Source organism: Prosopis cineraria, unplaced genomic scaffold (genome assembly GCF_029017545.1).
Source record: "Prosopis cineraria cultivar Desert tree isolate PC_DT_omini unplaced genomic scaffold, ASM2901754v1 PC4, whole genome shotgun sequence".
In the NCBI taxonomy this organism is placed as follows: Eukaryota; Viridiplantae; Streptophyta; class Magnoliopsida; order Fabales; family Fabaceae; genus Prosopis; species Prosopis cineraria.
The window spans coordinates 35,658,484-35,685,629 of NW_026555335.1; the positions used below are offsets into that span (position 1 = coordinate 35,658,484).

At 33.2% G+C, this 27,146-nt stretch overlaps 1 protein-coding gene and 1 pseudogene across 1 annotated transcript; both read left to right on the forward strand.

The window, feature by feature from the left end:
* Positions 1–8,761: 8,761 nt before the first annotated feature.
* On the forward strand, positions 8,762–19,074 carry LOC129307975 (E3 ubiquitin-protein ligase RKP). Its single transcript, XM_054948931.1, has 11 exons — positions 8,762–8,965; positions 9,307–10,916; positions 11,746–12,570; positions 13,051–13,211; positions 14,043–14,181; positions 14,589–14,672; positions 16,032–16,313; positions 16,415–16,546; positions 16,937–17,136; positions 17,385–17,589; positions 18,226–19,074. The coding sequence occupies exons 2-11, from the start codon at positions 9,417–9,419 to the stop codon at positions 18,511–18,513; spliced, it is 3,816 nt and encodes a 1,271-aa protein (XP_054804906.1). The 5' UTR covers positions 8,762–8,965; positions 9,307–9,416; the 3' UTR covers positions 18,514–19,074.
* A 354-nt stretch (positions 19,075–19,428) lies between these two features.
* LOC129307976 (uncharacterized) lies at positions 19,429–21,895 on the forward strand (annotated as a pseudogene).
* Positions 21,896–27,146: the final 5,251 nt, after the last annotated feature.

Consider the following 27,146-nt stretch of genomic DNA (forward strand, 5'->3'; position numbering starts at 1 on the left):
AATACCTCTTTAACTCGGGTCAGGGGCAAATCAGTTATTTTCAATTGCAATTGCCTTGTGTAGGCTAGTCTAATGCACAAGAGCCCACTTCTCTTTTAAATCCATATACTTGCCTATTTCATTCCTCAGCATATATATGCTTGGAGCTCTCTTAGTGTGAGCAATATGGAACTTCTCCTTTTGACACACTTATGCAACAATTACAATAATCCCCTACATGCATGTGTCAAAAAGATCATTATTATATGAGTATTTATATGGAATACAACCATTTTGAATATAATGTCTTTTGACTATGAGCCAGACCTTGACTAATAAAACTTAATATATAGAAATATTAGTTAAACCATGTTTTTATGAACAAGTAAATCTTGGGAGTATACTAAAAGCCTTATTAGTTGGGTTATATCTTTATAGTCTTCATTGTTAACGACAATTTTGCACTTTTATTCGCCATGGTACTTGGTTTAAACAAATGTTATAGAGATTTCACCACAATCTCATAGGAGTATTCTCACTCCACATTTATATAGACGTTTTCATCAAATGTACCTGTAATGAATACACCATCCATGAAGACTATGAAAATCTTTAAAAGCTTTTGCTCAATTTTTGATCAATGCATTCTAGTATTTTTCCAAGTCTTAAGAAGGGATAGAAAATTTAATGTCATTAAACATGATTCAAATTATGATTTTACCTGCTATTACCAACAAATTATAAGTTTAGAAGCATATGAGATAAACTTGTCTTGGGCGCAATGTTTTCCTTCAACATTTCAAAATGATGTAATATGGCCTCCACTGTTAATAAATATTAAATTTAACTATTAATTGACCAAGCAATTACAAAAAAGACTTCAAAAGTCACAAAAGATGACCAATAAAATTTCTTAATCCTTTTTTATAATTTTGTTTGCATTATCTGTAATTTTTAGATCATTTTTTTTATAATTTTTTGATATTTTTATATTATTTTTTGGTTAACTAATAGTCAAAATTAATTTTTGCTAAAAGTTTGCAGCTTTTCAAAAGTTGAAGGAAGACATCACACAAAAATATTTTTGGGGTCCCAAACAATTCAGGATTTATAATTTAAAAACCTAAGTTGTCATTTAATCTTTTAAAGTTTGATTAAATCACACTGGATTCGATATGTTATATTTGAACCAAACCAAGCTAAATTATACTAGTACCCTAGGAAATACTTCTATATAGATATAAAAAATTGAAAAACAAAGAAAAACAAAGAGGTCAGTCTTGGCATTATAGTGATGGCAATTGGCAAGATCAAATTGAATCTTATAATATTGGTGAAAAATATTAAAAAAAACACTTGAGATTAAATATGCAAGCATGCTTGATTTACTGTTAGAAAGAATTAAAATCAACTTTCCAACATGAAGCCGAACACATGCATAGATTCATTAGTTAAGTTGAATCATGTAATTTTTTATGATTTACTTCTGGATTTTGATTTGAATTTTGGATATCCAATTCACTGAGTAATCAACCTTTATAACCATCATATAGTATATTAGCTAATATGTTGACCAATAGCATGATTAAGATGTGATGGAAGATAAGTTGAAATATGTTCACGAGGGAAAAATGATAATTTAATTAAGTGTTCGTTTAAATTTTAGTTAGATATAATATATTATAAAAATATTAATAAGTAATAGATTTTAATTATAATTGATTATGTTATAACACAATCTGTTTAAATATTTATTTTCTAAAATTGATTTTAACAAAATTGAATATGTTTGGATAATTTATTCAAAATTAATTTTAATTATATAAATTATCATAAAAGACATTACATTTTAAAATTAAATTATTGATAAATTTGTATTTAATATTATTAAAGTTAGTATATTTTATTTAAGAAGTAAAATATATTATTGATTTTATTTTTATTAAATTTTAGGTTTTTTTATAATTTTTTCTTGGATCTTTTTCTGTAAATTTCTCCAGTGCTTTTTGATCAATTTTGTGCAAAAGCTTGAATTGCCAGCTTTTGAGAAAAATCAATTTTAACCTAAAAAAATCAATTAAACGAAAATCATGCGTTTAGGTATTTTTTTGGTTAATTGATTTTTTTTATACTGAAAAAATTGATCATTTTGCTTAACCAAATAGGCACTAAGAATTGTGGAGGGTGTAGTGACTATCACATTTATATTATATATTATTAAATTTTATTATATTTATTATAAAGATAGCGTAATTAGTTTATTTTTGTTTTTAATTATCTAATCCATTTCATTCTATTTTTCTCAGCAATCAAACTGCCGAATATCCGTGATGAATTAGCCAATTAAGAGTTGACAAATGAGTGTGACTCGAATTAGTGGGGAAAGAAAAAGCGAGAAGTCAAGCGAGGAACAATGATTAACAAGACAAAAAAATTAGACGAAAAGATGGTTAACGAAATTGGCAAACGTATTGTGCAAGTGCAAGTGAGCATCACCGCATTTTGGTGATTCGTAAAAAAAGTGAAGAAAAAGCAAATAGGCGCACTCGAATCCCTCAAGCCTCACTGCCTCAGTGCTCCACAGCTACCAACTGTAGTGCCCACGCCGCACTGTTTAATGTTAATATTGTCGGTTTGTCACAGTGCTGCCCATGTGTTAGAGATGGGTATATCAACTGACAAGGGTGGGTTTAATGAAAACAATCAGTGACTCATAATTAATGTTTGATTTTTTGTTAAGATAAGTGCCTATGTGATAGGGACGCGGAGCAGAATCGTGTTAGTTTAGGGACAGAACCCTGAAACAACAAAAAACACAAGAACAAAAAGAAATGGACAAAATTTATGACGGAAATAAAGAAAGGTATGAAGTAAACAATAGGAAATGATCAAGGTGAAGATCCTCTAGAGCACCTGCCTTAGGAACCTCAACCTTCGAAGACACCACAAGAGTTGATCATGCTCTTAATCACGTCTGTTTCTCACACGGGATACCACCACAAAGCACTAAGGCTCACAAGAGTTATAAACTCTAAAATGAATAATTTCATTCAACTTTTGTGTTGTTTACAATAGGGAACATGCCTAATTTATATAGGCTCATAGAAAAAAATTTCTTAAATTAAAACCCTAATTTCCTAATTTATTACCTGATAATGTCTCAAATATGATTACTTTTAATAAAAGAGATATCAGTGGCTAGAAAAAAAAAAAACTTCTTATATGATTCTCTGTCCAACCAAGTTATATAATTCAGGTTAACAAGAGAGAATTTTATCTAAGTATAATAGATTGTGACTATTTACATATCAGGTCCAACCCACTGTAAAATCCCACCGCAAGATTTTGGGTTTTAATTGAAATAAAATTCTGTAACAAAACGACCAAAATAATTTTCTTTTAGTATGTATTTGGCAACTAACATGTGAACCAGTAGTTTTTTTTAAAAAAAAACTTGTTCATTACTTAGTAAACACTCGTTAAAGAAATTAGCAAGTGAAGTAAAGTTTTTAACAAATAATATAGTTTATTATTTGAGATTGTGGCAATCCTAAATATGATGGATAATTATATTTTTGTTATGATATGAATTTTACGTTGTATGAAATAATGGCATGTATTATTTAAGTATAATTCTTTAAAAATTAACAAGTTGATTATTTAGTCTATTTAATCCACCAATCTTTGGGGTTTAGGTGGGGTTGCGAATTCTCCCACATAAAATGGATTTAACCAAACTCAATCTATTTTCCTTTTAAAAAAATGAGCCAACTCATATAATCAAGGTCATTATAATTTCATATTCCCACCATTAACACTTGAAGAGTTAAGACTATGCTGGTCCCTGTAATATTACACACAATTTTAAAAAATAATAAGTCATGTATTAATCTGTCCACCCCAGGACCCTCTAGATCACTGCTTGACAATTACTACTTCCACAGGACAAAAAAAGTGAGGTTGAGTGAAAAAAAAAAAACAAATTAAACTATTTATCAATTTAGGTTGTGAGAGTTATCGAATGTCTAGAACGTTTTTTGTGTATGCATTGTAACAACTTAATTAGAAGTGTTTATCTTTTACTCTTAGTATTTTGAGGAAGATTAGTTATGTTATCGGCAAAGTATATTCTATATGATTCCAATCTCCAGCAACTTTTTATTATCGTAAAAAAATCACCTTTCAATACTTTTTTAAAAAAAAAATCATAAATAACTTACCACCTTTAAGGTCCATACAGATTATTTCCATCTGCGTATTAAGAATAAAGGACATAATCTCTCGTAATTAAGACGTTATATATATAAGAGCTGAGGTTTGAATATCCAGCTACTTGCTTACTTAAATAACAAAAGCCTCTATCATTTATATTCAACTTTAATTAATTATAGTTAACAATGTATTTATCTTTGTTTAAAACCAATCGTTTCAAATCTTTCAACATCCTGATGCACAAAAAAAATGTATCATTGCAAGTGTATGGATCGAAATGTAATATATTAGCATTTTAAGTTCAATCTCATAAGGTATCAAGTAGAATAATGATTAAATAATAAGTTTTTATTTTTGTTTACGTTAAGTAAAACTAATTGGAATTAGTTAATTAATCAAAATTAAAATTAAATCTAATAAAAATTTAACAAAATGCTTAAAAAAATCCAACACCCATCAGTAAAAGCAATTTAAAGTCAGTAATCTCCCATTAATTTCTCAGACTCCATTTTAACCTAATTAATTAATTTTAAAGTTAATTTTGTTAATCGAGAGTTTTAATAGCTATTAGGGTCTTTTCAATTTACTAACACCCTCTTTTAAATTAATTATATTATTTATAACACAATTATTCAAGAGGCAACTCAACCTAAGAACATTCTACAATAATTATATGGGGCAATTATCCATATGTTTATCCTTATTACAAATTAGATAAATCTAATTTCATATTATTCAATTTGTGGTTTAAATGAGATTTTCCTTTGCTAAAGAAAAATTCCAACACCCAAAATCACATTTAATGTTGACCAAACATCAAATATACATTAAAGCACAAGATTGAGTAGCCAAATTAACATTAAGCATAACTAATAGATAAAATGAGTTTAATCCATCAATAAGTTCATAGTTTCTCTTAGTTTAAGAGATTTAGCCACGCATAAGTTTGGAAATTGCAAAACTAAATAGAAAATACATCAAAACAAAATAGAAGGAGAAGAAAATTTTAATCGAGGTGATTTGGATGAAAATCACTAATTTTTCATAAAATTCAAGTTCTCAACTCCAACCATTCATGGTGTTTTCCCCTCTTCTCTAGTCAGTTTAGAGCTGTTGGAGATGAGCAAAGAAGAAAAATGCCAAGCAAGAATGTTTAAAGCACTAAAAATATCATTTTTTTTTTATGAAGCTGTACATTTCAGTAATTGATGCTTATACATAGCATAATTAGGTTATGTTGCGGCATAAATCCTATTGTCACTTACTACCACTGCCACCATCAATGAATTATGCGTGATATAAATCTTAAATTTTCTCTATCTTTAGTCTTTATTTACATATATCATTTTGACTCTTAATTTAAATTACCCTACACGAATATAACATTATTAATGTAATTTTAATTCAAGTAATCCATCATTTCAACAAGACATGCCAATTCTCTCTTCTCATATTCCAAACACTTTTCTTTCATTTTTCTCAATAATATTTTCATTTTCTCTCAAAATTAATTAAATGACTCTAAATTGAATCCAAAATTCCCTAATAATACATGAAAAAATATTTGGAATCATTAAATCCCTCCTCCTAAGTAGATGCAAATACTCTTTGATTTCCCCACTTAAATCCTCTCTTCTCTCATGTTTCTTCATGTTCATTAAATTTTTTGACAAATATCTATATAAAAGATATGCACCCTCTTTTTTTTTTTTCTTAATGCGTTTGGGCATTAAGGCCGCAAATAATTGCTTCAATGATATATATGCTGAAAAGGTTGTCAGGTCTTCTCACCTATTCATACGTTGTTCATTTTTTTCTATTAATTCAGTGGAAATACAGATCTTCTAACATATATGCCTTGATGGCACTTTCTTGATTGCTCAGATAGCACACTTCTCTTTTGGAGAAATTTCGTTTTTCTCATTTGAACAGGTCTTCTAACTCATGAGATCTCGGTTCAGTCAGACCAAAAGAATATAATATTCGAACAATATAATAATACCCATACACACACACACACCACACACAAGGGTTCAACTTATAAATAAGATAATTTCATTAAGGGTTCAATTCAGATTCAATAATCTCATATACAAGTTAATTTCATTGTCTTCACTAGGTAACTTAATTACATAATTTTACAATAGACAAACAATAGCCATGACAAGATCAATGATGTCACCGCGTAATTTCAAACTTTCTTCTTTCATTTTTCAGCTTCCAATTAATCCCTCATGTGTCTGCTCTTCAACTTCAACTCCTTGACACCAGCATATGGTGAATCAAGCTTTGCCATGAAAGATAGTGTCTGTCTCTTTTCTCCCCCTTGGCACATTATTATCTCCACGCAATCGGTCCATGTAGTCCAGAAGCTTATTAATTAAAGTAAAATGCAACGGTCTCATTTCTGTTTTACTAAAATTATAGAAACCTCCACTTTTTATTTTCAAAACCTACACTTAGGCTAATCCTTAATTGTCAGGAATGTTCTATTAAAAATTCTAAAATGTTTAATTTTTTATTTGCAATTATGTTAACAAAATAAAATTATTAACTTGTCCTTATGATCTAGCTGTCTACTCTCTCCCCCCCAATTTTAAAAAATTTTAAATAATTAAGATTGTCAATATTTAAATAAATAATTAAAAAATTGTGTGTTTAAAGTTATTGAAATTAAAAAATCAACATTATTGATTCAGTCAAAGCTAAAAAACTCGCTTCCATCTAAAAATTATATTTCTTATTTCCTTCCAAATTATATATCAAATGAGGTTAGGGTTCTAATGCATAGATTTTTTGTTTTTACCAACGGTTTCTAATGCATATATTAAGTAATATAATGAAGAGTAAAATACTTTGATATCTCTTCTATTTTATCTTAATTATGTATACTTTTTTTTTGTTTTTGAAACCTACATGAACCTTTTATGATGTGAATAATTACAAAACAAAGACATTTTCTCTTTTTTTTTAATATTTTATTTTTATACACCCAACTATTAGTTGACAGTTAAGTTTTATGTATTTGACCAAAATAGCTCTCATTAAATATATATTGTCTAAAAATTATTAAAAAATTTAATGCGTTTATATTTTTTCATTTATACTTTAAATTTCTTATTATGTAAATGTATTTATTTAGTAATTTTTTAAGATGATATTCAAGCATGCAGTTCAAAAATTTAGGAAATAATTTACCAAAGGATTTAATATCATAAATTACTCAATTATGTTTATTTTTTAATTTCATCGAGAATCTCAATTATTTAAAGTTTTTAAGGTTGGGAGAGAAAGTAGGACAATTAGATCATGAGGACAAATTTAATTTTAAAAATTTAACATAGTTACAAATAAAAAATTAAATATTTTTTATCTCTAAAAAATATTTTTGACAGTGCTAAGAATTGGATTAAAGTGTATGTCTTGGAAATAGAGGAAAAGTTTATGTAATTTTTGTAAAACAAAAGGAATGTCACTGTATTTTGCTTTATAAGTAATGTGTTAGAATTCTTTTTTAACTTTCCTAAAATATCTACAATTTATTTTAGTAATCAATGATGCATTTGATTTACTTATAAAATTAGTATTATTAATAATTAATAATTGATAATATTAATATGATTAGAAAAATAATACTTCCTCCATCGTAAATTATAAGATACTTTAAAAAAATTTTACATACTAATAAATCTCATTAAATACATTTAATAACCTTATTTTTTCAAAAAAAATAAACTTTCAAAAATATCATTATTAAATATATTAAAAAAGAAGAGACAGAAATTAATTATAAAAAAAAGAAAGTATAATATTAAAATTAATGTATTTAATAAAACCTTAATTTATTTAAAGTGTTTTATATTTTGAGATGAAAAAATTCCTTTACAAGTGCTTTATAATTTGGATGGAGGGAGTACTCCATTTACTATTATAACTTTTAATTTATAGCTTTTAATTTATAAGGGATTTTATGAAATGTTAAGATTAATTATGATATGTTTATCTTGAAATTAAATTAAATTTTTTTCCCCAAAGTTTACATTTTGCAATTTAAAAAGAACTGAAGCATAATATGAAATTTATAAGCATCTGGTTACCAGTCAGTCCACAATGTAGAATATTTCTGAGGATAAAGCAGTCATGGGTATCCAAGGAGCATCCTTTTATTTTTCCACAGTTGAGTACCACCAGGGGGAATAAGTTCCCGAGGAACGGTGAAACGGGTCATTGACCCGGAAATAGTCGCCGCCACGCCGCGCAGGAGATGACACTGTTCGCCGCCGGCTGAGATTCCCAAAAAACAAAAAGGCAAAAAAGGGGTCAGGTCACGATTTTTCCCCCCTCGAGACCAAGCTGGTCACGATATTATTATAAATGCATTTAAAATCTCCACCAGACAATATTTTTCTCAACCACAAAACGACACGTGTCAGTTCATTTTCCAATTGTAGGGTTAGGGTCAGCGCGCACGTCCTTTGAGCGGGATCATCTCTGTCTTAGCCTCTGCTTCCTTCTTTTCTTCCCCCAACCTTTTTGGCAAAAAATAGACAAACTCAGAGGTATCATCATTTCGTAATTCATGTAATACTACTACTAATATTAGTAGTAATAGTAAAGTAATTATAATAATAAAATTATTCTTTTTCTCGGTCCAAAAAAAAAATTTCTCTCCTTCTGAGGTGGTGGTAACTCAGCAAGTTTGTGATCAATTGCTCCTTCAAAACCCTAGCCACCATACGCCGCCTCTTGTTCGTACCGAATATGAATCTCATCTGTAAGTATTTGTTTTGTATTGATCAATGCTAACTTGAAATGCCTTCTTCTTGGAATAGCGACGCGATGACTTTTGGTTCTCGGCATTGAATTCTGACAAGATATATAATTTTCATTGGCAATTCAATTCTTGGAGCTTCCATCCAATTTCTTCATTTTGTTTGTTTTTATTTTGTCGAAATTGATGTGGGAATTCGCCATGATTTGTGAACTTTCCATTTTTTCCCCTTTCCTTGTTAATTTTTTCAGCAATTTACGCTTACTTGTAAATTCTTTTTTTTTTTTTTTGGTTCTGTCCATTTTTAAATTTTACCCCTAAACTGTTTTCATGCGCTGTTGAAGATTCCGCTCATGGATCATGACCGTCTTCGAAGTATAATTGTAGTCCAAGGACATTTGAAAGCTTCAGCTGGCGTCAGGCTAGGCGAGGCATAACTTCTTCTGAATCATCGATGGGTGAAGACGGCCTGCGCATTAGTGGACTTTCAGCTGGTCTGGCAGTTATATTGAACGGGGAGGACAGTAAAGAAAATTTGCCAAAAACCCGGCTTCTATCATGTTGTGATGAATCAGGTCGCGAATCTGTGGAGCGAACCCTTGAATACGTGTTTGGCCTCCCCAATAGATCACTCAGTCCATTGACTGGTCCAGTTGATAGCAATATAATTTGCTCTATCATTCGGAACAATTTCTCTCGATTTCATGTAAAATTGGGCGATTCATTTCGCGAAAGAGATGGAATTTGTATTATGGAGACTGGTTCTGGACGTGAGGTTGTTGGCCTAGAAGAATATAGTATCTGTGGTGACATAAGAATCATCAAGCCACCATTACTTATAGAGAGCTTGGCAATGTTTAGTAGTGCTAGGGCTAATGCTTGTGTTTGGAAAGGAAAATGGATGTATGAAGTTTTGTTAGAAACTTCTGGCATACAGCAGCTTGGTTGGGCCACTCTCTCTTGCCCTTTTACTGAACATAAAGGTGTTGGTGATGATGAAGATTCATATGCATATGATGGTAGAAGAGTTAGGAAGTGGAATAAGAAAGATGAAACATATGGTCAGTCGTGGGTTGTTGGCGATGTCATAGGATGTTGCATAGATCTTGATCGTGATGAAATACTTTTCTTTAGGAATGGTAGTTCACTAGGGGTGGCATTTCATGGAATTCGAAAAATGGGGCCTGGTTTTGGTTATTACCCGGCAGTTTCTCTTTCTCAAGGTGAAAGATGTGAGTTAAACTTTGGGGCCCGTCCCTTTAAGTATCCAATCAAAGGTTATCTTCCTCTTCAAGCCCCTCCTTCAAATTGCTATTTTGTCACCCATTTGCTGCAGTGTTGGTCAAGGCTTTTGAGCATGCATTCTATGGAACGGAACGAGCATTCATTAGTTCAGAAATTGAGAAGGATGAAGAGGTTTGATTCATTAGAAGAGTTTTTTCATCCTGTTTCCCATGCTATATGTGAGGAGCTTTTCTCTGTACTTGAAGCAGATGCTGGGAACACAGAATATATGGTTTGGGGCCCACTACTGTCTTTCATGTTTGAAGTTTTTGGATTGCATGCACCGCATGATTATTCAAGCTTGGATAAAGTTGTGGATGCACTTTTAGAATTGCGAGGATCACATGTGCTGTTTGAACACATCATAAATGCCCTTTCATTTGGTTGCAAAACTGCATCATTAGTTTTAACAGACTGCCCTTACTCTGGATCATATTCTTACCTTGCTTTGCTCTGTCATCTATTAAGACGAGAAGAACTCATGGTTCTTTGGTGGAAGTCAGCAGATTTTGAATTCTTGTATGAAGGCTTTTTGTCTCAAAAGAGTCCAAACAAACATGACCTTGAGTCTATGATGCCAACTGTTTGGTGGCCTGGTTCATGCGAAGATGCATCTTACGAAGGTAATATGATATTGACAACCACAGCTTTGTCTGAAGCAATCAGCAAGGTTAGATTTTCTCATTGATATAGCTTTATTTCAGTTAATATCTTAATTGAATTTTTCTTTGCCGTCTCCTGATGCTTACTTTGTAACTTTGAAGATGCAGTGAGCAAACAAAGGGTAACCAATGAAAAGTTTGAATACATAAACAATATTATTATGGAATTGTTGTACCAACATATTAAGAGTAATCTATATGTTATGATTAATTGGAAATGTGAAAAGGTTGACATTTAATGAGAAACATGCAATAGGATTGTTTTGATTTTTTTGCACTTACCTCGATTGATGGAGTTAGGATCCCTTTTCTTGACACACATACTGCTGTGCTATCATTGCTGGTGTTTCTACCTTAGTGTCCATCAAGAAATGTGGACACATTGGTTGTGTCATGCATTCGTGAAGCTAAACAACTGAGAAAAATTAGTTAATTTTACTCTTGACAATGAGGCCAAAAAATTTCTCTATCTAAAATTTCTGCTTGACGAATCATGTAATATAATTAATGTTTATAAGTGAATATTTGTAGGAATTCCTTTGTCAATAAATGCTACATTGAGCAAAATGGATCTATATGGTTATCTTATATCATTATTTTTGTAATCATGAAGTTATTTTTGCTTTTATTTGATAATATCTAATCATTAATAGTTCCATCCGCTTTGGGCCTGACTGAGAATTGGGGCCCATGGCTCATGATAAATCATATTCCTTAAGAATATTATGTGAGGAAGATGAAATCCTGGCATAGTTACACAGACCATATTTTTCTTCTTTTTATTCTCCTGCCATACCTTTCTTTTTTTTCCTCTGAATATACCTTTACTGCAAGCAGATTGAGGAGAAACATAGGGACCTCTGTCGCCTTGTGATACAATTCATACCACCTACGTTGCCTCGCCAGTTACCTGGGGCAGTGTTTAGGGCATTCTTACATAGTCTTCTATTGAAGAACAGGGGAGCAGATCGAAATGTCCCACCTCCTGGAGTTTCAAATAATTCTGTTCTTGTTTCAGTTTATACAGTTGTGCTCCATTTTCTATCTGAAGGATTTGGCTTGGGTGAGATCTGTGTTTGGTTGAAGAGCTGCAAATCTGATGGCTCGGATATTGGTTTTCTTCATAAAGGCGGTCAACAAAGTTTTCCTGTAGGACTATTCCTAAAAAATGATCCACATAAGACTGACATTTCCAGGCTTGGGGGATCTTATACTCATTTATTTAAACTCCACCCTGCAATTGATCATGAGACTGAAGTAGTTCGCTGGGATGAAGGTTGCATGGATGATGAAGAATGCAGAGTAACTCATACATTGAGGCAGAAGCCCTGCTGCTGTTCAAGTTATGATGCTGATTTCACTAGAATCTCAAAGGATCCAATCAAATACATGGCCAAAGGTTCTCGTGGCCATTGCAGCTCTATTCCAGAAAGACCTGCTCATGTCACTGCAGAATGTAGTGACCGGAGTTTGGATGATGAGATAACAGATAAACCTAGCACTAGCGATCAATCTGAACCTGAGTATAATTATCGCCATGTGCATCGTATGAAGAGTGTACTGAAGGAGAGTGATATTTCTACAGCTATGCTACTAGAAGAAGAACTACTTGATGTGTTGCTGTGGTTATATCATGTTGGTCTTACCACAAACTTTAAGCAGGTGAATATAGATGGTGCTGGAAAATTTTTATTAGATTACACAATTTATTGTGTTTATGTGTCACTTGACTTCATTACTGAAATTTCTCCAAGTTTCAGTGGTAAGGGTCTTGGATTTGTCCAAAATGCCTTAACTTTATCAATTGAGGAGGAAATGTTGGGATTTATTATGGGGTGCATCCGTCCTATTCCCCTTTTGTTCATGCCCAAAGTAACTAGGTATACCTTGCTGATAGTTAATTTCTTCATTTTCTAAGGGTCAATGTCCAAGATTTCTGTGTCAACTGAAATTGAACAAGCTTTTCTATTGAGCTCTTGACTCTTTTATAATTGCTTTCTCTATGGCTTTGTCCTCCCCAGTAGAACATGAAACAATGTTTGCTGATTTCCTAGTGTGGAGGAGGAAGTGGGGCTTGGGAAGAATCTTATTTTCTGGTGGTCATCTCAGCATTTAATGTGAATTTTTAATCTGGTTTCGTAGGCATCATACTACTTGAATCATCAGTCACAGTCAATCTCCCTCCTTGAAGAAGCTGATAAACAAATTAGAGATAGAGCTTGCAGTGAGCAATTGAAGAAACTGAAAGAAGCACGTAATGAATATCGGGAGGAGGTTATGGATTGTGTTAGACATTGTGCTTGGTAATATGATCATTCAGAGAACCTCTCAACTCGTTCTTGTTTTATCTGTTTTCCCTGTCCTTTTTATTCTTTTAAACTATCTGCTCCAAACAGTATTAGCTTGACAATTTTCTAAAGTAATGGTTAATAGTAGTCGATGTGATTTGTGTTCATTTGGTCTTATTGTTAACTCGCTATAATAACTTGCAATCCAGTTTGAATAGATAACTCCAGTAGACAGTTTATCTACTTTAAACTTCTACTTTGACTTATCATGTTGGATTAGTTCAGTCTGGTTGAGTCCTTGTAGTCTTAGCCCCTTGTCGAGGGTAAATGCTCATTAGCCTGACTTAGATTGTGAGGTAAGGAGAGCTTCATGAAGTTGTTACTAGGATAATCATATACTATTTAAATCTTTTAAGACCAGAACATTAGTATGCTTTTATTTCACTGGGGTAGTTTGATGTTTCTCAGGACTCATAAATAATAAGCCATAGAGAGCCTTAAAGAAGTTTTAGCTGTATTGTAAGCACTTTCTAAGACTTTTCTATTATTATTTTTTATTTTAAATTATTATTATTACTATGCTTGTGGTGCATGTTACAATTAAATTTTGTTATTTAATTTTATTTTATTTTGGAATTAAATTTTGTGTTAATGATAAAATGATGAATATAATATAGTACTAAATGCTGTGATCTTGCATTCTTTGTCTTCTAAATGCTTCTCACATGATAGCATCCTTGAACATTTTAGTGTAGAAATCTCAAATTTGATAATCTTGAGTTCTCTTATTACTGTTGTTTTTCTCACATTTTTGGTTACCTCTGTTCATATTCTCATGCTATACAGGTATCGAATCTCTCTATTTTCTCGATGGAAGCAGAGAGGAATGTATGCTATGTGCATGTGGGTTGTCCAGCTGCTGCTGGTTCTTAGCAAAATGGATTCGGTCTTTGTTTATGTACCTGAATATTATCTGGAAGCTCTGGTAATTTTACTGGTTGAAATTTTACAATAAATTTGATTCACTTTGTTGCAGAGAAATATTATTCATTTAGCGGTTCTCCTTCACCCTTTATTTTCCCGCTGCATGTCAAATGAATTAAAATGGGTCTTTGACTATTATTGTTTCATGCCCTTGAAGGGTTGGACTTAGGTGTTGTATACTCAAGTGTTGTATGTGTGCGCCTCTGAGTGTTTATAGTTGGAGAGGGCCTCTTAAAATGCATAAAGATTGATATGGTTTTATTTCAGTAGTGGGTTTGCAGTTTTGCAATTTGCACAGATCTAAGCTGCCTGAATTAAAATGCTTCCAAGTAACATGTTGGTTATTATTATTATTATTTTTTTTATACTTCCTTTTATTATTATTCATTAATGTTGTCCCTCATACAGGTTGATTGCTTTCACGCATTGCGGAAAAGTGATCCTCCATTTGTTCCTTCAACAATTTTCATCAAGCAAGGACTTGCTTCATTTGTACGTGTAATCTGTTTTTTATTTTTCTACCTCTAATATATTTAACTCTTGTTCCTTCTTTTTGCTGGACACACAGTTTTCTTCAGTTGAAGTTGATTATCTATGGGTGTTCAAGGAACTAAACCAAATTGCTGTGGGGCATGAAATGACCCATTTGAACTGAACCAATTCATTTATAAATATATTTTTTCATGGCCATGCCTCGATGTGCGCATCCACACTTTTAAAACTGTTATTTTGCTATACCTCGAGTTCTCAGGGTGTGTGATACATGCACAAACCACTGCTACAGGATAGTGTGAATATGAGACCGAGTTCAGTATACTTTACCTTTTGAAATGTAACAAGTCAATCGTTCACATATTGAAACACTGGTGAACTATGACTTAGTTCGGTTTACATATTGAAATGTAATTAGATGAGAATGGTGGTTTTGTTTGGGTGCTTCTATTAGAACCCTCGATTTATTAGGGTTCTGAAATTAATGAATGATGAAGGCTGGTTTTTTAGGAGATTGACCCTTAAATAGCATTAAACCAGATCAGGAACACGCCTAATTAACTGTTACTGAGCTTGAAATCTTTGTAAAAATTGTCTATCAAAAAACTTCGTGAAAGATTTAATTCCATGAGTGGTAAATGCTTAACACTGTTATATAGAATAATTTGATACTATTATTTTTAAAGTAAGCATTGGGTATTTTATGATATCTGTAGTAACCTATTTGTATTTCTTGATATTCTTGTGTTGATCAACTGATATAGAAAGGATTTCCCCTGCTCAACACTCCCTAAGTAGTAGACCAATGGATGTTTCTTATCGGAAGAATTTTGGCAATTCTTGGTGGCATAATTAATTTGATTTGGACCTGGTACTTGGCTGTGGAGGTACGGCTTTAGGTGGTGTTGGTCATTCTGAAAATGGCAATTATACCACGTAAAATAGTTCATCTAAAGTGGACTAGGAAAACAGTACAACTAGCAGGAAGGATTGAGCATTTTTAATATTAAAAATATGAACAAGCATCAGGAAGCATTGAGTATATTTAAGAGTTGAGCATTTGTATTAAAGTATATCTTGGTTGGGATTCTCTTGTCTAATGATAACCGATAAGATATGGATTGTTGGTGATTTTTTTCCCCCATTTTTTTTGCTTTGTCTAGTGTGATTGTCAAATGATTGAGTAGTTTTAAATGGCTATAAATAATTATGAAATTTGTGTGTTGTGAATGTAAATAGTGTTTAGACAAATCAATTATCAATTATGGTATGGCTTGCTTGCACCCCTGGTTTAATAAGATTGTTGGCTGTTTCTCATGGTGGATTCTTGAGTTACATGTATGATATGCTTTTTACCAGGTCACCTTTGTTGTTACCCATTTCAATGATCCAAGAATAGCAAATGCTGATCTTAGGGATCTTCTTCTTCAGTCTATTTCCGTACTGGTTCAGTACAGGGAGTATCTGGCTGCTTTTGAGAGCAATGAAGCTGCTACCCATAGGATGCCAAAAGCATTACTGTCATCATTTGACAACAGATCATGGATCCCTGTGACCAACATACTTCTGCGATTGTGCAAAGGTTCTGGTTTCAGTTCTTCAAAGAATGGGGAATCATCTTCATCATCAGTGCTTTTCCAGGTATGTAACAACATCCTGATGTCTTGTACTTGGTAATTTTTTTCCTCAGGTTGGTTCTAATCAGAGCTATCTTTTTGTTGGTGCATTTTGATTTAATGCAGAGGTTGCTTAAAGATGCTTGCATTGATGATGAAGGATTATTCTCAGCTTTTCTAAACCGTCTATTTAATACACTTAGCTGGACCATGACCGAATTTTCAGTCTCTGTTAGGGAAATGCAAGAAAAGTATCAGGCATGGACATACTATTATTTTTCACCCTTTACATGTTGCACGCTGGTTTGTGGGTTACTTTTCAGTCATTATGTAGTTTAAGTTAGTGTTATGTGGTAGTAGTAAGCGTTCTAGTTGTATATTGATGCAGGCGGATTAAGTTTATACTTTGTTAGTCATCTGTTTTTTTGCATGGCTGGAACTGAAATTCTTTGGGTTCTTGGATTTTTTCTTAATGCACTTGTTATTGTGGAGGTTATCCGTTTTAAGTAGTTTTAGTTTTGTTTTCAAGATATTACATGTCAATAAGATTGAAATTAAATTGTATCAAATTTGCTCATATTCTAATAATGTTCTGTTGGCTATTTCCTTTCTATTCCATAATTCTTTGGTGAAATACACCTATTGCAGGTAATAGAATTCCAGCAAAGGAAATGTTGTGTTATATTTGATCTTTCATGCAATCTTGCAAGGATCTTGGAGTTCTATACTCGTGAGATTCCTCAAGCATTCTTGTTAGGACCTGACACAAATCTTCGAAGGTTGACTGAGTTGATTGTATTTATCTTAAATCACATTACTTCTGCAGCAGACGCTGAATTTTTTGACCTGTAAGTTCTGAGCTTGTAACTTGAGCTTATAAACCATCAGGACAGGGAAATGGAATTATTCTTTTGTTTTTTTTTGTTTTTACCTCGATTCTGCTGTTTACACTGCATTGTTCCTCAGTATTAAATTTCAGACCTTGTTATGACCCAATTTTATCTACAGCAATAGTATCTTGAAAAATTGACACGGGGGGCTAGCTGAAAGTGGTTTTCTTTTATTCTTCTTGATAAAGTGAGTTCCATTATTTCAGATCTCTTAGGAGATTGGGCCAGACTTCTGAGAAAGTAAATCGAGGCATGATTTTGGCACCTCTCATAGGGATAATCTTAAATTTATTGGATGCATCTAACAAGGCTGGATGCCAGGAGAACAATGATCTTGTGGATGTCTTTGCAAGCATGGACTGTCCTGATACTGTTCATTATGGATTCCAGTATCTTCTGGATTATAATTGGGTTAGATATTGTCACCCTTTGACTATGTTGAATCTTAATTCTCGAGTCTTGTATCCATTTCCCCCCTAATGCATCCTTTATTCAGCTTCATGCAAATCTCAACGCTCAAGTAGTTTAAACGCATATTTAATTGCATTTTGTCTTAAAATTGTCAAGAAGGGTTCCGCTGATGTGATATCAGTTATGCGAAAAGATATGCTAGTGACATAAAAGAAGTGTTTTGTTTCTTTTACTCGTTCTTTTGGTGTGGATCTGCTTCTGTGGCGGTAGATTCTCTTACGGGATCAGAGCTTTGTAAATTCAATGGATCTCATGTCCTTGGAAGTTCTGCATTTTAATCTGAAGTATTGTTTCTATAGTAACCTCAAATAGTTTCACTTGTGCGGGGTGCGAACCAATTGCAAAATGAAATCTGAGCTGTTAAATAAATTAGGGATTCTGCTGCTGTGATATCAGTCATGCGAAAAGATATGCTAGTGACGTAAATTAGGGATTCTGCTGCTTTTATATGAAATTTGGTCAAGTTTGACCCTGATCTCTGATGTAGGTATATAGTAATTTAAAAGATGAATCTCTTTGACATCATGCACATATTCACTATCTTTGTGATTTTTTTTTTTTTTTTCATTTTCTCAGGATGGACTATCTAGGGGAGGCACTTACGTTGGAAAATATGAGCAGCTAGAGAGTTTTCTGAGCCTCCTTACTTGCCGTACAGTAGCTCATCATGAGAAAATGGATGGTGTGGAGGAAACAGATACTGATGATAGCATGTGCTGCATTTGTTATGCAAGTGAAGCCGATGCTCGGATTGCACCTTGCTCGCATCGGTCTTGCTATGGCTGTATAACCAGGCATCTTTTAAACTGCCAGAGATGTTTCTTCTGCAATACAACTGTAACAGACGTTATCCGACTTGGCTAGAACGCAGACTAAAAATCCTTCACCTCAGGGTTGCTTGGCCTTTCTCGGGGAAGTTTAGCCCGCCAGCTACTGATTATTTGATTGACAACGAACCCCATATTTGAAAAGTGACATTGCACATAGACGAAATGAAACACCAGGGGAAATGGAGGTTTAGTGTAGTGGGGAAAAATTTTATACAGGACAATGAAACGCTGACATGATTATTGACGTTGTACGTTAGTTTTTGGGGGTAAACACAGGCCAGGAACGAAGTAGCCATTGGTGAACTGAGAATTTTGCAGGTTAAGTTAGAGGTTATAATTATTCTGTAAATATGCGATATGTAAATGGCAAAGAAAGTCTTCAGGTCTCTATTCTGTTAGCTTTCTCTTTCTGATCTTCGTATTTCAAAATTAGCAATGTACAGCTGAAGTGTTCTATAACAAGGGGAAAAATGTATAGCAGAACTCGACGTTTTTTTTTTTTTTGGGAGCCCCAGCCGGAAAACTCAACAGTTCAATGCTTGTAGTTGAAGTCAAAGAGGATATCATTTATTGAAATTTCACCCTCTCTCTATCATATTGACAAATTGTGGCGACTGCACTATTGGATTCAAGTATTCCTCAAATTGATGAAGTGATGTTTCATCCTGTGGATGGTCAAAAAAATGTTTCGTCCTGTGAAAAATTTTAAACCAAACAACACTTATCTTCCCCTGCTTGAAGCCTGCCTTCAAGTGAGAAGCAAATCATAATGCTTGAAAAGGGCTTTTCAAGAAATTCATACTGTTATGGCAAAAAACAAAAGAAATTCATAATGTGAAATTGTAATATCTGCTCCAATTCTTTAAGAAATTAACATAAAGTTGAATAAATTAATATTTATGTATTCTTGCATTTATAAAATAGCTGAAAATTGAAATAATCTATAAGATTCATGTTTTATTCTTACAGCTATTATTTTTCTTATTAATATCTAGATAAAATTTAGACATTCATAATATAAATCTACCTCTGAGAGTTTTTTTTCTTTTTGTTTTTTTTTTTTTGAGGTCGTTCGACCTTCGAAATCGTTACTTAGCTTTGATTGTATCGTGGCCTTCGGAGTCACTGCATAGTGGAGAGCCAGATATGCCGAGCTCTCTGCAATTGCGAGCAACGACGTCACCATTTTGGCCGTCTGGCAAGAACCTCTTCGCCGGCAACAACATCGACGCTCGCCGTCGTAGACTATTCTGTAGGAGAAGACCTGCTCTACCATCCATTTCGTTGACCCAACAATCGCATTCTGATGCAGCTGCTCCCTCAACTTCCGAGCCCTCGCAATCGCATTACACCTCCTCCATTGGATCTTCTCTAATTTCTTCTTCTCTTCATCCCTCTCACTGGAATCTCACCGCCCGCCATATCACTCTTCTTAATGTCATTGCTTGCGTGGTAAATTACTTTTCTGCCTTTCTTTAATTTGTTCCTGTTACTTTCAGGTCTTAGCTCTCTTTCAATTTCGACAAATTCGTTACTGTAATTTCCTTGTTTCTACTATTCCAGAATTTTATTTCATTATCCTATGATAAATTCATAGCTCTGTGATGTTGTGGTCAATCCGGTACCCTACTTCACTAAAGTGAATGTATATGGAGAGTGTTATGTGGTGCATGCATTTACATATGGTAAAAATGGAGCATTTGAAGAGAGATTTTTTTGTGAATGTATATAGCGTATATGAAGAGACATTGTGAGTATGTATATATATATATATTGTTATGATAAAATGGAGCATTTGAAGAGGTATAACGAGTAAAAAGATGAATATATATATGACAGATGTTAAACAGAGTCGCATTCTTTTGTATCGTTTCTGCTAACGTATGAATAACGTAGGAGATAGAATTCATGTGGAGGTTGATCCTTTGTTGAAACTTATGTAATTTTTTATACTCGCTATCGATATATAGACTCTTCAGTTAGTACCATTTTTTATTCACTTTTTGCTTGCAATTTTAGTTGGATTTAACTAAAGAATTCGAGTCTTGTTTTGTTGTACAGACAGCAATATCTACCACATGGCTGTTTTGTTCTGCAATCCCCACGCTTCTGGTTTGTGTTCCTAGAACTTACCTTCCATGACTTTTTCTTATTGGATTGTTTTTGCAAGGTTTAATTTTAGACCAATGTTTTCAAACTGAAATGTACCTACTTAATAAAGGCTTTCAAGAGAGCAGCAGAATCAATGGGGAAGCTGATGGATTCCACAAGGGAGGAGCTTCCTGATACAATGGCTGCAATTCGGCTATCTGGAATGGAAATCAGCGACTTGACAATGGAGCTCAGTGATCTTGGGTATGATTATTAACTGCAAATTCCTTTGGCTGATAAAAAATATCAGTAAACATGTAGATGGCGTTTATTATCCCTTATACGATATTGAAAAATTTTGAGATTCTGTTTAATTAAAGTTAGCCATCAAGCTGATTTATGATATAAATATACAGCTCTCATGGATAAATACAAGTTCCTTTTGCTTCTCATTTGTAATAATCCCTTGTTTGATTACCTTAAAATTGTAGTCAAGAGATTACTCAAGGTGTAAGGAGCTCCACTCGACCAGTCCGCTTAGCTGAAGAGAGACTTCGAGGGTTCACAAATATGGCTTCATCAGGTAACCGCCCGATGATGCTGCAAAATATAACTGTCTAAATTTTAGACACAAAATTCTTTTTAAAATACAAATCTATTTTGGTTCTTATGTCATCATGGTTACTTTAACGCTTCATGAACTCTTTGTATCACTTCATAGCATCTGAGAATATGATCTCGTTGGCTCTAATTATTTGATCATCAAAGAATTGTATATTGTCTTAATGCTCCTATAAGGGGGAAGTTAGAATGAAATCATACATTTGGTTACTAAAGTGATGCAAATAATTTGAAGCGTTGGATTGATAATCACACTATTTTTTTATTATCAAAGCAAGACTATTGTCATTAAATTTGGAGCTGTGGCTAAGAATTTCACTTCATGTTCACTTTGGTTAGCTTCATTGCAGGCAGTGGGGAGCCCGAAAGCCAAGTCAGTTGAACCTGTTGTAGCTAGAACTGCTAGGGACTTGAGAGAGGGCCTTGTGCAGGGTCGTACAATGTTGCAGATGTTTTTTCACTCTCACCCATTTTTCAAGGTTTGCTCTTAACTATATCACTAGACGCAGAAAGAGCTAGGGCCAAAGAAGATGCTGGATGTTCCTGCTGAGCAATGTACACGTCCTCTTGTGCGCATATTTTTGTTCCTCACATTCTCATTAGAACGCAGAAATGATCTGTCTCTATTTGTATTAACGATGATAGCGCTAGCGCATTATGATGGAATGGAATCAAAGATACATCACGGCTTGTTCGGGACAAAAGGGACTTTGGCGCTTTGATTGGTAGCGAGAGGTGGTTTCTTGGGAGGCCAAACTCTCTTACACTCCCAAATATTCTCTCAGAATCAGATTCTATTTATAAATTACTCACCATTTTTATTGAAATTAAAAAAAATTTAAATCTCATTAACTCTGTTTAAAAATTCAATAAGTTTTTAATTTTATTCTTGTTAAATCTACATACTTTAAAAGAAAAATATTTTAGTATTTATTAACATTCTCAACATTTAATATGGATAAAAGAGTAAAGATAAGCACAACAATTATTAGTGTTTTATAAATAGAATTAAAATAATTTATTTCATTGTCTTCATAAATAAGACCAGAGGAGTATTTGATAGTGGGATCGAGAGGACTTTTTCAGATCCTTGGGAATAATGTTTCTGTGTCCCATAACACCCCTCACCCTTTCCTTTTGGCTGAATCCATCCTGTTGAGCAGAAATGATAGGAGAGAGAGTCGAAATCAAGTAGAAATGAGAGGAGTGGCAGTAGAGAAGCAGAGAAGAATTAAGAGAATACGAAGTTGGCAGACACATTTCACATATGGTGCCAGATGATATCAACAACTTGTATAGCTTTAGACTCACGTTCATGCCTGATGACTTTCTAAGAGGTATCATGAAATTATCAAAATACCCCTGGTACATAAAACGATCCCCAACAAGCAACATCCTACCAACCACGCTACCACCGATGAGATTTTCAGCTCCGTTCCCTGTTCACCTGAACAACACCCCTTCGATTTAGGATTTGGGGTTCATCGTCTTGCTGTTGCGTTCTTCTCTTCGTCCGCGTGCCTTTTCACTACAGTGTTCTTGTTCTTGTTCACCTTCGTATAAATGGGCTCACATGAGATTTATTCCTTTAGCGCATTTGCATTTTAGGATTTTTGTTGATTAAATTTTGAATTCGTTTGTTGGATCTATTAATTTTGTTGATTTGTGGGTTTGATCTGGGATTTTTCGGATGATGAACCACGTCATGTGCTTGCTAGTTTTTCAAAATAAGAATGACAATAAAGTCCAAAAATTTAGAATTTATGGTAGTAAAATTCTTGACAAAATTTCTAAAAAATTAGTTGCAAATATTAATTTCATCAGTTGCAAACACGAATATCAATTGTAAATTGAGAGTTATATTTAAAATTTAAATGTCTTGTTTATAATTAGAATTTCTAAATTTAAAATTATTTAAATTAATGTTTAAACCTAATTTTTCAAAATATTTTGTCACAAATCTAACTATTATAAACTCATTGTTTTGGCAGTTTGGGATTCTGATGTTATTCTCTCTTCTCCAAATGATGATCTATTATCTTTCTCCTTCGCCAGCCTTTTTTGTGGCAGTTCTGTGCGTATCTCAACTTTAGCTTTCCCCGCTTCATACGTCTTTTTAATTTTTGAATTGATATTGGATTATTTTATCATCAACAGTATTTTGGCATATTAGCAAGCTGAATAGAGTATAACTTGACTATATACGGCTTACTGTGTCATATGAGAAGGAAAACATTACGGAAAGTTTGTGAATTGCAGATCTTTCAAAGATTTTTGTTTTATACGCTAAATAGGCCTTTGTTATCACGTGCTTTGTGTGACTTAATGGTGATGAATGGAATGCATACAATGAACAGGACCATTATGACTAGGATTTGGGACTGATACTGCAGCCCTGATGAAAGGAGGGACCATCCACCAACTATTCTCAACCTCAAGTATGATGGTGATGATGTCCTTGACAAGGTGATAAACACTTGCAATTCATTTACCTAAAAGTATATTTTTTTTAAAAAAAAAAAAAAAAAGCCACACACACACACGTTCGATATTTGGAGCAGAATCAAAGAGACAAGGAGAGAGACGTCGAGGTTAGACAATGATACAGTTTTTAAACCTTTTCCATATTCATATTCTATAATGAGTTCTAGTATCGATAAGTTTTGAACACACTCCATTAGATAACATCTAATTGAGCCATAAAATAGCAGAGCTGCCGCGTGCTGACTCTTGTCGTTTCAGAACTTGATAATCAAGCAAAGAATACTCCATTTCCCTGAACACTAAAGCCCCCCTCTCTTTATCTCTTTGTTCTTTGTATTGAATGATTAAGCTATTGTATTCTTAATAGTATTAATAAAAATAAATGAAAGCCTGACAATTAATGGGCCTCCTACTTGCCCACTTCTTAGTTGTTCTTTGCTTATGACTTCTTGTTTTTTGTAGAATGATCTATTTCACATGCAAAGATCATTCAACAATGTTTATCTAACTTATGTGATGCTTTAAGGTAGAAAATTAACACTAATAAATCTAAACTTTTTTGTTCCAAGAATATTAATACTAACAAAGCTTCACATATTAGTGTTAAATTGAGAATTCCCCTCACACAAAATCTTGGCAAATATGTTAGAATTTCTATTATTCACGAAAAGGCATCAAAACTTACTTTCGCACCTTTAATTGATAAGACGAATTCTCTCTCATCAAATTTGTTTCTTCAACTCTTCCTAACTACATTATGCAGACCATGCTTTTATTGGACAATGTTTTGGCTAAATTAGAAAAAATTGTTAGAATTTTTTTTTGGAAATCATTTGATGGAAACAAAAAACTTCATCTTCTCTCTTGAAACTACATCACAATGAATAAAAAAGATGGGGGCCTAGTCTCATGAAACTTAAAAATCAAAATATTGCTTACATCATGAAGCTTTATAAGGGTCTCATCACTAAACCAAATTGCTTGTGGATGAGGATCCTACGTGACAAATACAAATGCAACATGCCCATAGTCCCTATGGTTTATAAACCGAGCTCTTTTTCCTATACCTAAAGCAGCATATGTAAAATTTGGAATAAATTTATGACTCATATTGGCTGAAAATTTGGTAGAGGAGATGAAATATTCTTTTGATATGATAAATGATCTCCCCTACCTGACCCTTTTGTTAGGCATGCTTTCACCAATGCTAATTCTATTTTTCATGCCAGAGTTTGATCTCTTAAGCCGCTACCTCCACTCTAATGTGATTGAACATATTGCTCTTGTTCAACCTCTTAACCCTCAAGATGATAATGATGTTATTTGTTAGAGATCTTCCTCTGATGGCAACTTCTCCATCAGATCTGCTTACAAAACTATGGAGAACCAAAAGGACTAAAACCACTTTGAAATTTGGTCTAAAATTTGAAAGTGGCCTGCATACGAAAAAAATTAAATACTTCTTTAAAAAGATACTTGGGATTGGTTACAAACCAACTACATGCATAGTAACAGAAATTCTCCCCAGTAGTGTACTTGCCTTTTTTATTGTAACTCCCTTAACTCTTCATATCTTATTGGACTGTAAAGAAGCCTGTGATGTTTGAAAAGAAATTAGTCAATCCTACCAAGCTTAATACTTTCTTCTCTTTCGTGTGTAGGAATCGTTGACTTGGAATGCTAAAAATAAAGCTGGTAGCATGAGCTTAAGAAGAACACCTTGATAAAAACTTTTTGCCCTTGCATGTTGGAACATAGGGAAGATAAGATGAAGGAAAATCTACTTAAACGATGACATTCTAGAAAATGATATTACCTTCTCTTGTACTCATCAGATAATCAACAATCTAAAACTTCAATTTAAAATCAACCACCTCAACAAAAGTGATGCTAGATATGAAACTAAATGGAGCCCTCCAGCATTTGGATGGGTTAGACTTGACATTGATGGCTCTGTCAACATCAATGGTGTTGATGCTTATAGAGGTATTATCGAGGATGAAAAGGGTAATTGGATTAAGAGATTTTCAAAGTACTTGGGTTATTACCCTTGCACAGTAGCTAAGCTCATGGAAATTTTTGAAGGTTTTAATCTTTGTTAGAATGCTAAACTTTATAAAGTCAATGTCTACTCCAATTCAATGGAAGCCTTATTACTCATCGAGTATAACTACTTTGAAAGACACCGATTCTCTAAAATTATCAAGAAAATCAAAGATCTTACTTTAGAGAACTGAATGATCACTTTTGATCATATTTATAAATAAGTTAACAAATGTGCTGACCTGCTTGCCCTATCAGTCATCTTGGAATAATTTTGACACTATGATTCTTGATAATCCCCAGCCTAAATGTAGAAATCTTATAGTTTTAAATATGACTTGATGAAACAGTTATGCTTTGGCCTTATATTAAAAGAAATATTTAATGAACTTACTTGCTGGAAATGCTCTTATCTCCAACAAATCTTAATTCCAAAGTCACAGCTTGGCGGAGATTGTCACTATAATTATTTCAATAGTTGGGCTCAGAAAGCGCTCCAAAATTGAAGGTGGCGCTTCAGTATTGTATTGATCAGATTAAGGTGTACTCCTTTTGATTTTAATATAAGTTAATTTCGGGCTTATTAAAAAAAAGCAGTAGTTGTATTGTTAAAATTATTTTCAAAAAATATGTAACATTAAAATTTTGTCATTCTTTGTAAATAATAATAATAATAATAAAATTGTTATCTGTAAATTTAAACGATAATAAATAAATAAATAAAAAGGTAAAATTGAAAAAATATATTAATTATTCTAGCTTTGCCTTACATTGAGAAAAAAAAATTAAAATTTATGAGGGAGTAGATTAGGAGGGGAAAAAAAGCTAATTAATTTGATTATGGAAGAACAGGCCATAAAAAAAAAAAAAGGAAAAGATGTTACAAAAGGGACACTGTTATTAGGCAGAAAATTACAGAAACGTAGCCTCGGTAGAGTTTAAAACCTCAAGATGTAGAAACGTTAACTTGGCCTCCTCGTCCTTTCGTTAACGATGGTCTTGATGCCTTCCTCAGGCTTCGTGATGCTGTGCTTGTTCCTTCTCCATATTCTCTTCTTTCCAGACCAAGGCACTTAGAAATTGCCTTCACCAATTGTTCCATGAAATAGCACGGCTTGTATAAATTCAGAGCCTTTTCTCTTTCCCTCTCCATAGCTTTTTTCTTTTCAAAATGCCATTTAACTGCTTCCTCTTTCTTTTGCTTAAAGAGTGGCTATTGACATGCCAGATGCCACTTCATGCTTCAACTTTGAAACGTGTCACCACGACACAATTAGATACGCCTGCCACTGCCACTACGCATACCTTCAGTCGTGTCTTGCTTTGGTGCTTTCTGTCACTAATTCGAGAGCTTGGAATTGGCATGCTCACCTTATAGTGTGCGTGTAATAAATGAATCTGTGGTTATAAATGTTTTTAAAATCAGAC

Excerpts from the sequence above, each read along its gene's own strand:
- LOC129307975 (XM_054948931.1), top strand. The coding sequence starts at position 9,417 with ATGGGTGAAGACGGCCTGCGCATTAGTGGACTTTCAGCTGGTCTGGCA. Across the intron at positions 12,571-13,050 it reads TTACCACAAACTTTAAGCAG|GCATCATACTACTTGAATCA; the intron begins GTGAATATAGAT and ends CTGGTTTCGTAG. Across the intron at positions 14,182-14,588 it reads AATATTATCTGGAAGCTCTG|GTTGATTGCTTTCACGCATT; the intron begins GTAATTTTACTG and ends TCCCTCATACAG.